This window comes from Cygnus olor, chromosome 2 (assembly GCF_009769625.2).
Source record: "Cygnus olor isolate bCygOlo1 chromosome 2, bCygOlo1.pri.v2, whole genome shotgun sequence".
Lineage (NCBI taxonomy): Eukaryota > Metazoa > Chordata > Aves > Anseriformes > Anatidae > Cygnus > Cygnus olor.
The window spans coordinates 84,169,428-84,182,031 of record NC_049170.1 but is presented as its reverse complement, the minus strand read 5'-3'; the positions used below and the strand labels follow the sequence as shown (position 1 = coordinate 84,182,031).

General features: G+C 36.3%; 1 protein-coding gene across 9 annotated transcripts in view; it reads right to left on the bottom strand.

Moving 5' to 3' along the window:
* The window catches only part of CTNND2 (catenin delta 2), a 646,797-nt gene that overhangs the window by 385,815 nt on the left and 248,378 nt on the right, over positions 1-12,604 (bottom strand). For all 9 annotated transcript variants that reach the window (XM_040548196.1, XM_040548193.1, XM_040548191.1 and 6 more), the window contains one exon: positions 10,952-11,064. In XM_040548196.1, coding sequence (XP_040404130.1) covers positions 10,952-11,064 — 113 coding nt within the window. The remainder of the gene's footprint in view (positions 1-10,951; positions 11,065-12,604) is intronic.

Sequence of the window (12,604 nt, the reverse complement as noted above, 5' to 3'; positions counted from 1 at the left end):
TCCTTCCTACCCTGACCACTCTGGGGGATGGCTGGGATAACACCACACAGATCGCCCTTCCAGCTCCAGCATGGCTGGGCAGGGCTGAGAGAGCAGAAGCCTGGCCCTGCTGCAGCCCCCGGGGCTGCTGTGGGAGCCCAGGCCTGGGCAAGGTGGGGAACGCCCAGGGCATGGGACACGAGGAGAGTCAGGGCTGGTGGCGTGAGTCTGGAACACCACCAAGAGCAGCGATGATGATGATGATGACGACTTGAAATCCTTGTCAGAACTTCAACATGTCTCTCAATGTGCATCTTGAGAAGAAAATATTTAACCTGGAAGGCTCAGCTTGACAAAACAAGGGACAACTGAAATCTTGGTTTAATACAAAACAGTAGACAACATTAGTGATAGATACCGCTTATAGTCTCTGTCCTCAACACTGACTCTTTGAGGCACCTTGGCTTCCCTATTTCTGTTACAGTGTTTGATTTCAATTGCCCATGGCCATTACATAGTGTCACCATATTACAGAATCTGTTCTCGGCCATAAAACACCTACTTCTAAGATATCAAAAATAAAATGGTATCTAGTATGTTTGGTCTACAAGCAGTAAGCACTAAAAATCAACTTTCCTGGACAAGTTTAATCAAACTTTCCTGAAAATACTCTAAATTCAAGAACTTTACAATAACAAGGCGCTTTCCCTCAGCATTATCCTCAGTCTTGTCTTCCTCCAGCCCAATCCAAAAACATTTCAACATCTGATAAGTAAGGATGGGGACAAAAAGAATATTGTCAAATTATTAAAGCAAAGCCCAACAAAGTATCATAAAAAGTAGAGCTCGAAGGGCTGTAGAGAAATAGTTGTGTCATCCATATCCCATTCTTGACAGATATTCTACATGTGTTTAAGCTTCAAATGATAGTATTTACAGTCTCTTTAGGCAATCTACTGCAGTGCTTATCTGTCCTTAATGGTAAATGGTATTGCTCAAATTTTTCAGAAAATGGTTTGTTTTAAGTTGTTTTTTTTTTTTTACATTGTCAATTGCAAAGTTGATCCTGCATTGTTCTTCCTCTGTTTGCATTCCATTATTCACTTTCTCCCTTTATAGTAAAGAAATAGCAATGAAGTCTATCTCACACAACCAAAAAGAGAATTAAAAATAAATGGTCTGCACTGAAAAGTCACAAGGGATTTGTACTTTGCCTGATTAAGGAGTAGGAAGAGAAACCATGTTTTTCACTTGCTTGAGTAAGACAATTATGAATATTAAGGCATGAGAGGCGTGAAGAAAGAAAATATCACAAAAAAGGACAAAATTTAAATAAGAAAGCAGAAAAGGGGAAAGGAGAGAGGAAGGAAGGACAAAGCAGAGAGGAAAACATTCACTGAAAATAAAGGGAGGTGAATGGTGGTAGCTACGTATTAACAAAGTGTGTCTTCAAATGGAATGGACTTCTGGTTAATTTCTGCTCTTCAGTATTGAACAAGATGTCTTCAACTTTTTTTTGTTGTTGTTGTTCTTTAGTGCACAATTTAAAGTATAGGTCAAGAATTCTGAAGTTCTTTGGGTTTATTTTCCCTCATAACATAAAGTTTCTTTCCCCTTTCATTCCCTTTGCTATGTCTCAGAGGCTGACTGCTTAAAAAGGGAAAAAAATAGTTTTCAGGCTTAAATTACCTCAGTTACTATTTCATCTTGGGGTTGCCTTGTCTGAAACTCAAAAAAACACCCACCAAAAGAGCAAGATATGAGGGGCAATTTCCACCTCCGCCTTGGTTGCAGGTGCCCAAGCCTCTAACGATAGGGTAAGTCATGCTGTCTACCCACATAATGCTGGACCAGCACTGAAGATCATCACACTCATCAGATGAGAGGATGACTGTAGTCCTGTCAGTAAATTATTTGAGAAAGAAAAACCCTACATGTATTTTACATGAAATACTAAATAAAATAGCCTTGGGAGACTAGAACATAGAAGAAGGTAAGCTGAATGTGGTGAAGAAACCAAAATAACATTAAGTAATAGTTTTTAGATCTTGTATAACAATCACATTTCTGTATTTTACCTTAAAACAACTGTCCCGATTAACACAGATCCCGATTCTGTAAGATATAACTAAGTTTTACGTCAATAAAGATAAACATGGAAATATTGATCTTAGGAAGCATATTTCAAATTAGTGCAATATTCAAGTGTCAGGCTTGCAACAAGACATAAACGTGAATGTGACAATTGTTAAGAGTTTTCAGACATCTCAGTATCATCCTAGCAATGCACTGAGTTAGAAAATACACTCTTGAACTGTCTTCATTGGTGTACTTATCAGTAAATGATTACATGTAAAATATAAAAGGTTTTTATTCTGTTGTCTTCATTATGCTTTGTTTGAGTTTTTGTTTTAATTTTCCTGGTATTAGTGAAACAAACAAAAAAAAGACAAGCTAATTGAGAGAGAGGCAAAGTGACAACTGGCAGCCCCAAATAAAGGCTTTTAGCTGAAAAGACCATTTCTTAAGGCACTAGAGGGAAAAATATCTATATCATTATTGTCATAGCTTCTCTGAAGTAGTGTGGATGAGATTAAAATAAAATCTGATACCTTAATTTCATAAACATGCCAGCATTACAAGTTTGGCAATGCTCGATGTTACTGTGTTACTGCTCTCATGGAGGTGATATCTCAGGCAGAAAAGGAGAGTACTTGGCAAGCAGGAGAAGGGAGAGAGCATCTGTGGAGGGGGTGTTTTACAAAGTCTTGTTGGAGTTAGTGTCTGCAGAGATATGTCTAGAAATGATACAACCTATAATACTATTGCAAAAGATATGGATGTATTGTAAAAAAAAGAAAATCACACTAGACTCAATTGCTTGGACATTTGCTGGAAATTTGCCTTTCAGCAACAGAAGCTTATCTGCTGCAAAACCGTGAAACTAGTTAGTTCCCTGTACGAGATCAACAGGACGAATCTGTTTTCTCAATGTGCTTTATTATAGAGAACTAGCACAAAGCAAAAATCTAAATTAATGGAAATAACAAAAAAGTTTTACGACTTTTGACTACCTCATTTTCATGATTTTTTTGGTACTTCAAACAAACAAAAAACAACAAACAAACAAACAAATTAAAAAAAAAAACAACACTGGCTCCCTAAATCATAGAATGGCTTGCGTTGGAAGAGACCTTAAAGAACACCCAGTTCCAAGCCCCCTGCCATGGGCAGGGACACCTCCCACTAGATCAGCTTTCTCCAAGCCCCATCCAGCCTGGCCTTGAACGCTTCCAGGGATGGGGCATCCACAGCTTCTCAGGGCAGCCTGTGCCAGTGCCTCACCACCCTCTGAATGAAGTAAATACTGGACTTCCATACAGTGAGTACAGACAAATTCATACTTATGACAAACATCAGATATCCACCATAATCATTCAGCAGGGTATTTATAATACATCCTTTATTATATATACATTGGCTATTAAAAGAAATTCTATACAACAATTGTTTTCATTTTGTCTTAGGAATCAACTGTAGAGATTTTAAAAAATTAATACACTTCTAAATAGAAAATATATCTAACATACCTCTAAATAGAAATAACAGTCCCACTGAGGAATAGAAATAAATAAATGGACAAAAAATGTTGTCATCTAAATATGTAATAGTTACATGCACTTCTTCTTCATGACTATAGCACACACAAAGATAAAATCTTAAATTTGAAATTTAAGAAAATTATAAACAATTCTTCATTGAAAATTTCTTTTCAGAATACCAAGTTTTCGGATTAGAATCCTTCCCCCATCACTGAACTGTTTTTTTGGATTTAGGATTATATGAAAATCAAATGTTATATCAGGTTGCTCCAAATGATCCAGTCATAAGTCTGATGTATTAATAACGGTCTCAAACTAACTTATTCACCAAGTCTGGAATGTCTATTGGGATACAGTGTCCATCACTGTTCAAGTCTATCTTTTGGCTATCTCATAGCCGAAAGATCAAGAGAGAGCAAGTACAAGGCAAAACAAACAAGGAAAGAGTATTTAAAATACTTACCTCAGTATTTCCCTAACCACTTTTCTTACTTCTAAACCACATCCTCTGACTTTCACACTCTTAAATGTGGTGCCACACATGAAGCCAGCAACATCAACTATTGACGTCAAACTCACATAGGAAATCAGACGTGGTGCGTTGTGATACGTGTCACATTAAGCAGAATCTGTCCATTCTGCTTCTTGGCAACTTAACTACTTCACAAAATTCTTATTCCTAAACAAAGACTCCAGAAGTGCCCAAATGCTGTGTTTAGGCATGTAAAACAGTAGGCTGACTTTCAGAAGTGCTGGGTTTCAGCCTTTACCTAGAGGAAACATATTAGCACAGTAATCGTCATCCACCAAGTAGCAACTCAATACCATGAAAGTCACCAAAGATTTCTGTGACAGGTGAGTAGATTGTTGGAGACTAACAACACATCCTGAAACACCATTTGGTAAATGGGAGAGCTTCAGAGAGACGCATGCAAAGACCTCTGCTATTGTGGCAGTATACATTTTAGTTTTCTTGGAAAAACAGTTATGTCATAAGAAATTTGAATGTTACTAGATCTCATTTTGCAACTGATTTTTATAAGCATATGCTCTTTACAGTTTTGGTAATGTGCTTTATACAACTAGTGTTTTCCTGTCACTGTCATTTCTTTTATTTTACTGTGGGAAGTTTTGAAGGTATCAGTAAGAATAATGGTAACCAAAGGGAAAAAAAACAGGTATGTTTTCACCTTGGCGTATGAGAAAACAAACTATTGTATCTCAAATAAATATTTTAGTTAGCAGTTTTTTTAATTTCATTACTCATATTTATATTTCACTTGTCTATATTTCTGGCAAGGTCCCTATAAAGACATATGACCATGAAATTTAGCACTTCCAGAATCTAGTACTTGCTGAGACAATCTTCAGAAAAAGTGAAGTATTAGTAAGACCTAAATCACTAAGTCACTTCATATCCAAACTATTGATGCCACCCATCTGTCTTGTCTAACTAGAACCCCTTCTCACCAGGCAGGATCAATCTGAGGTATGGAGCTATACCACAGTATTGCACAGTGACTCCAGTGCTGCATAGCTATAAGCAGTTGTATTGAGGTATTAAAAATTACCTTGCATTACTTTCTGTATCCTGATATCTATGATAAAATAAAATAAAAAAAGGTTATATCGTAAGTTTATAATGACTAAAATTGAGCCACCTGGAGCTTCACAGTACAGCTGGATACACAGCTCCTTGTGGGCCAAGTGTTAGATGTGAAAGAAAAGTGCAGAAAGGAAAAAGAAAAAAAAAGAAAAAAGCAGCCAGAAATAACAGGCTTTTAGCATGTTCCTAAAAACATGGTTTCTAGGGCACAATCTTAAGACATACAGGAAGACTTCATAAAATTCCAGTTTCAAGGAGGTAAAACTGAGAACAATTTTCCTGGTATCTCCACTATGAAGTGCACTATAAATACCTCTCTGCTATGTGCATGTGCAGTTGTTTTAAGATTTTAGATCAAGATATGGCAGTAAACAACACTGAAAGCTGGTTTAGCTGGACTACCATTGCAAATATAGATAGCTGCTGCGCATACTAGATTTAGATACCCGTGTCTGATACCACCTATGTAACAAATATTAACAAGAAAAAATCCTTTTTGGTATTTGAGTGAATTTTAAAGTGCTTAAAAAAAATCTAACTTTACGGTATTAAAATATGCTGATTATAATCAGTCCAGTTTGATTATTCCTTGATAAGAAAAGGCATATGAATAATAAATCTAGATGCTACCAGATCACAGAATCACAGAGTTGTAAGGGTTGGAAGGGACCTCCATAGATCATTGGGTCCAACCCCCCTGCCAAAGCAGGTTCCCTAGAGCAGGCTGCCCAGGTAGGCGTCCAGACGGGCCTTAAATATCTCCAGAAAAGGAGACACCACAACCTCCCTGGGCAGCCTGTTCCAGTGCTCCATCACCCTCACCGTGAAGAAGTTCTTTCGCATGTTGGTGCGGAACTTCCTTGCTCCATTTTGTGGCCATTGCCCCTTGTCCTATCCCCACAAACCACTGAGAAGAGGTTGGCCAAATCCCTCTGTCTCCCACACTTAAGATATTTGTAAACATTGATAAAATCCCCTCTCAGTCTTCTCAAGGCTGAACAGACCCAGGTGTCTCAGCCTTTTCTCACAGGAAAGATGCTCCAGGCCCTGTATCATCTTTGTGGCCCTCCACTGGACTCTTTCCAGGAGATCCCTGTCTTTTTTGTACTGGGGAGCCCAGAATTGGGCACAGTACTCCAGGTGAGGCCTGACCACGGCAGAGTAGAGGGGGAGGATCACCTCCCTTGACCTGCTGGCCACGCTCCTTTTAATGCACGCCAGGATCCCACTGGCCTTCTTGGCCACCAGGGCACACTGCTGGCTCATGGCCAACCTGTCGTCTACCAGGACCCCCAGGTCCTTCTCCGCAGAGTTCCCCTCCAGCTGGTCATCCCCTGGCCTGTACTGATACATGTAGTTGTTCCTTCCCAGGTGCAGGACTCTACACTTGCTCTTGTTAAACTTCATTTGGTTTCTTCCTGCCCAGCTCTCCAGCCTGTCCAGGTCTCGCTGAATGGCAGCACAGACTTCTGTGATGATGATGGTGACATCACTGAAGGATGTATGGTCACTTCTACTGGAGACTCAGAGGTAGGATTTCACTTTAAATGACAGAATTTAAAGTAAATGCAACTGATTTAAAGATGGTTTTAAAAATGTCTTTACCTATAGAGGCTTAATAATAAGAGCTTTAAGTTTTGGTTTTAGTTTACGTTCTGCCTAAAAAGCATGCTTAAAACAAACACATCATTTCATTCAGAGATCAATTAATTTTATTTATTTTTTTGAATAAACTACATTAAAATAAGAGGATCTTTATAACCCATATTCAAAAAAGTAAAATAGTTTCATTTATTCAGTAGTAATAATGAAAACCCTTGTTTCAAGAAAAGGATCCAGAGCAGGAGGATTTTTCTTACTTTCTTCCACAGTACTGCTGAGCATGTATAGTTTCAAAAATAATAGTCCTTTGTTAATTTTAAATCCTGCTTTGTCACGTTCGAGACACTTTCTGTTACTTATACAAACATGAAGGGCAAACTGCACCCACTGTTTTCACTGGAGTTTCCATTCACTCATTCCGCTCCACTGGAGGCGTAGTAATTCCTCTGCGACGGGAACAGTATTACTGTCTCCCATAGTTATGGGCCCACACTTATTTCATCAGTATATTTGAAACTGCTATAGGGCAAGTGGTACCCATCGTAAGTACAGTCCTTATCGTTTTATTGCTGTTGTTGTGATTTTATATTAGCTGTAGGTCTCCACTGATACTTGCTGGCAAAGGTTATACAGTTTTTTTCCACATGGGTGAAAAGTGCTCTAATGCAATTGGCTATTGACCTGTTGTGAAAATACCAGAAGAAGAAAAGAGATAATAAAAGTAAACTCCAACATGTATTTTAATTACGTGGTTGAAGCACGCTTTATTTTTCCAGAACTTTGGTGATAGTTTTGTCCCCAGGGCTTTTGTTTGCTTTTTCCTTAGAAGAGTAGCAGTATAAGGATGGAACTAGGCAGAGTCGCACAAGTACTCAGGGAGCGCAAACATAAGACTGGAGAATGAAGCTTCAAAAGCAGGACTTCCCATAACAAAATTCTAGGAAGGAGGAAGGGGGCTTCTTCCCTCTCTCTAATAAGACACTTCCACATTCAAACAGCTCTGTAATTGGAAAAGCAAAAGCTAAACACAGATAAACAGAGACCTAAATCTTGATAACTGTGCTATCGCTATAATACTGACTGCAATGGAAACCTTAAGTACACTCTATTTACATATATTAACAAGCTCTATGTAAGAAGACAGATAGAGATATTAAAATCCATACTGTTGCTTCAGAGGACAGAAGTTGTCCCATATACTAGGTTGAAAAAAGAGTAAGGGAATCCCAAATTCTTTCAGAATTCATTTGTTAGCCACAAATTTATTCTTCTGATCAGCCCAGTCCTCTTCCTTTTTCTCCTACGCAGAGATCAGTCTCGAAGACTGCCACTATGTTCAGATACAGAGATGAGGTCAATAAATAATCTTCCCAGTAAGAAACATTGTTTTCTGAGGATTTTTAATTTCTATCAAATTAATAAGAAAACACAATTATTTTTAACTTCAAATATCTCCAGTTTCCCCTGTACACATACTGAAACCTCTTAAGAAAGTTCAGGACTTAATCTACATTTTTGGAACTCTTCTCATCGCTTGAACTTCTTAGCTTGAAAGGAATTGATTGAAGTAGGGAAGCGAATAAACTTTAAATGTTAATGTGAACATTAATTACAAAAAGTCATGGGACAGAATCAATCTCTGCTGAACCTGAATCTTTATTCTCAAAGGAATTATCAAGTTTTGCCAAACCCAGTAACTCACATGAATTTACTTTAATACTAAACACAAGCAGTATTTTAAAATTAATTCTGATTATTTTCTTGAAAAAAAAAAAAAACAAAAAAAAATTACCTGCAGATTATCATTATAGCTACAGAAGTAACAGGATTAATTGGGAATCTACTAGGGAACTCTTAATGAATGATTCAAAAACTTATAATATTGTCACTTCCAGTTCAGTAGCAAAGATGTTAACATTTAAATGATTTAACAACTTAATGAATGACATTTGTTTTTATGGTTATTCTGGGAAGTGTAGCCTGCTTCAGACTTCCTGGGTTTACTCTCTTGGCTGAATAAAAAAGACATAAAATTCTTCAAATTATACTGTATCAGTAAAAGAGTAATTTTTTAAATGTTTACAACTTTCAATAAAATTAGCCACGTTGTTTTAAGGTATGTCTGTCTAAAAAGCTTAGCTTCACAGGTGTTTATATCTACGAAAAAAGTATTTTGAAGCAAGTCTCTCTCTAACTCTACAGACTCCAGTCAGCTGGAAAGTCAGCATATCAGCCAGATTGATATTTAATTTTGTTTAATATTTTTGTTTGTTCTACACCCTTCCATAATTTTTGAGTATTTTAAAACTAACAAAAAAAGGTCATGTAGTATGTAAGGGAAAAATGATGACCCAACACGAACGATACTAGACTATTAGTGATTTCCTTTTTAAATCACATGCCAAGTCTACGAACTCCTATTTAATTGTAAGTTTTCAATGTTATTTCAAGTAGTTGTTAAAATGTTTTTAGTTAAAATGCTAGAAATTTTAAACTCTCCTATGTAAAACATTTCGGGGGCAATTATTATTATTATTTTCTTTTTTTTAAACACGCAGTCTCCTAAATTATTCCAGGTACTGGTTTGTTCTACAGAGAGATTAGTAGTCAAACTCTTAAATTTCTCAAACAACTGAAGAGTCTTAAGAAACAGATGAATGACCTCGACAACACTGATGACTAAAAAGTCTAACTTCACTGACAGGAAAGAAATTCACCAAAAAAACCATTTCCTTCTAAATAAGAAATTTCCCAGCCTCCATATCACCAACTGGAATAATCATAAGATAATAGCATTATTCAAACTTAGTTCAGGCAGTTTTTTTGAAATGCAGTCACACTATATGTAAAAATGAAATTACTGTGGGAATGCACCTAAAGTGCAAATATAGTACAGTACTACATTGCAAAATGTTACCTACTCTGTGTTTAAATAATTCAAAATACTACAGATTCTCTAACGCCAATATAAGTGTAGCTGGTAAGAAAAAACACATAGATTAGAATAAAATTTTCTCTTAGGGAGTTAATTCTTGATTTATTGTTAAGAATTTTTGTACTTAAATGAACTTCATCTACAGCTTCTGTTGAATTACTGAAAGATTCTTCTGAATTTTGCCATGTTAATGGCACTGTTACATATAGCATTTTTGTTGCATCTGTTGCATTCTACTGAATAGGTATTTCCTAATTAACATGGAAAACAATTTATCTAACTGAAGTGCAATCCGAGTTACTTAAACTGAGTTTATTCTTATAGTGACAGGTTTTTTCCAATTCCAGATATTTTCATATGTTTTTCTACTTGTATCACACAAAACTTAATACTAAGCTTGGCATATTGTACTTCATCTTATGTATTCAAAAGATATCAAACTTAATATTTCCACAAATTAAAAAGGGAGATATGTCCATACAGCATTTTTCCTGATCTTTGAAACCCAAGTGCTATCATCTTTCATTTACTAACTTCATCTGAGAAAACAAACTACTGTGAAGAAGATCAAGGCTACCAAATCTTTACTCACACCAGACTGACCAAGAGATCAGCCTGCTTTTGTACAACTGCTTAAATAACACTGCCATCATCCAAACAATTTATCAGAATAATCTAATTTAAGAAAGCCAGTGTTTAAAAACATATTTTTAAGGTGATATTATTACATTTTGATGTCAAGTTGGCAGCTTTAAGTAACTAAATTACATATGCAGGTAAAAGGATCTCTCTAAAGCTTTTAATACTTTCAATGATGAAGTTTTGATAAAACAGATTCACACACTTATCAATACATCTCTGCTCTCAGACATCTCTGGCTGAAAATGATAGCTAGAAATAGGAATTCCACCAAACAGGTAACAGAAACAGGAGTTCTTCTATTAATCCACTCAGACTATAGCAAGTCGATGAATTCCAAATATGACTAGTATGTTGTTACTGGACAAAGCAGATAACAATTACATAAAATTCATCCTCTTCTTGAGCTTTTAAAAAAAAAAAAAATGTGGATCAGAATGCAAAATTCCAAATGACTAAAATCTCATGCTCCCTGATGTATGTATATGTATTTTTTACAAGATGATCAATGCTATTTATTTTCAATGGTAATTCGTAACAGCAGCAATATTCATTACCAAACAAAGGAATTAGTAATTTATATATTACCTAATGCTGCTCATGCTTCCAGTTTCTGATCCAAGCTTACATCTCTCCAGTTGGCTAGCTACAATCTGACGTTCAGCTTCAAGTTCTCGAGTCAGTCTCTCAAATTGCAGTTCCTGAAAAAAATTAAATGAAACCACTCATTTTAACTTCTCTCGATATTAATAAGGTATCTCAGTATATAACAATAATCGTGCAAAAAAAAATGCTAGTATAGTATCTTACAGGAAAACCTTTTTTGTTTTAACACATTCACAATTCAAGTTTTTGAGGTAACACCTACTCGTTCCTTCATTCACTTTAATGATACGTGTCATAGAATCAATAGTTTATCAGGAATGGAATTTACAAGCCATATTAAAGTCATTCACAGTCCACGTAGATCTCTTACTAGCATAAAAATATGTCTTTGAAAAGGTGATCTAACTATATTGTCATAAGAAACAATTTCTATTACTTAAAAAAAAAAAAAGAAAATTCTGCAGATGATCACATGGCGATGAAAGCTTTTCTAAATGAACAAAAAAATTAGTCATCATAGTACAGGCTACTGAAATAAATTATACTGAAGTTATATTGTTATGTACTGAATATGACTTAATTTCAGCATTTAACGATGTGCAGAAGGGAAACCCAAAGTTTTGGACAAAAACTGTATTTGAAATCCTGCCACTAATTGAATATATTCTCTTTTACTCTGTCAGGGAAGCCAGACTAGCTCCACCAGGCAAGGTTTATCCACAGACCTCATAAATATATTTCTAACAAATTTACATTTTTATACACAAGAGACTATTTTCTTAAATAAATAAATAATTAAAACAAGAAAAAATAAGTAAAATCCTCACTATTCCCTACACTGCTGTATTTCCCACATATGGTATCAGTACTTTTATCAAATACAAAATAGAAACACTTTTAGGGAATTATGTTTATTTTAATTTTGTCAGACTTTGCTGCCCTTTCATTTCGGTCATAGTTACATAAAATCATGTTCATACGTAAAAGGAAGATGTTCTCTGGCCTCTCTATGCATTTGTTGAGGGCTGAAGGAGATGTATTTTGTGAATCCACTTGTTAAACTATTCTTGTGTCCACACAAATGCATTCATTCTCTCTTTCTCCCCCTTTTCTTTCAAAAGAGACCTTCCTGTGTTGCAAAGGTATGGGAAATGGTCTGAGCCCAGCTCTTAGACCCACTAAGTACCTCTGAGGAACTTGGCATGTGGGAGAAAGGAAGAAACGGCAGGGGCAGAGGGAAGGATCCAAAAAGCCGTTGTCCTCTCTGCTACCTAAAATCTTTGACCAAGAACCCAGTAGTATATGGAGGCATAAAATTTTTAAGTCTCTGTCAGTAGGGAAACAGTAGCTGAAATGGAAGAAGGAAAGGGCTGGTGGCTGTTCTGTCTTATTTAGCTGGGCCATCCCCCTTTGTTTCTATTCTTACCGCCACGGAATTATTTCTCTCCTGCACTAAACGTAAGGGGGAACCACCACACAGATTATGTACAGCAAGGAAAAGCTGGTGTACACTGAATGGCCACTAACTATTTGACAGAGCCTACTTAATTCTGCATTCATTACTCCAAGCAAGACTACCAAGGGTGCACCGCCATCAAAAGAGTCAGACTGATGTAAAGAGCAACCAAGACGTAA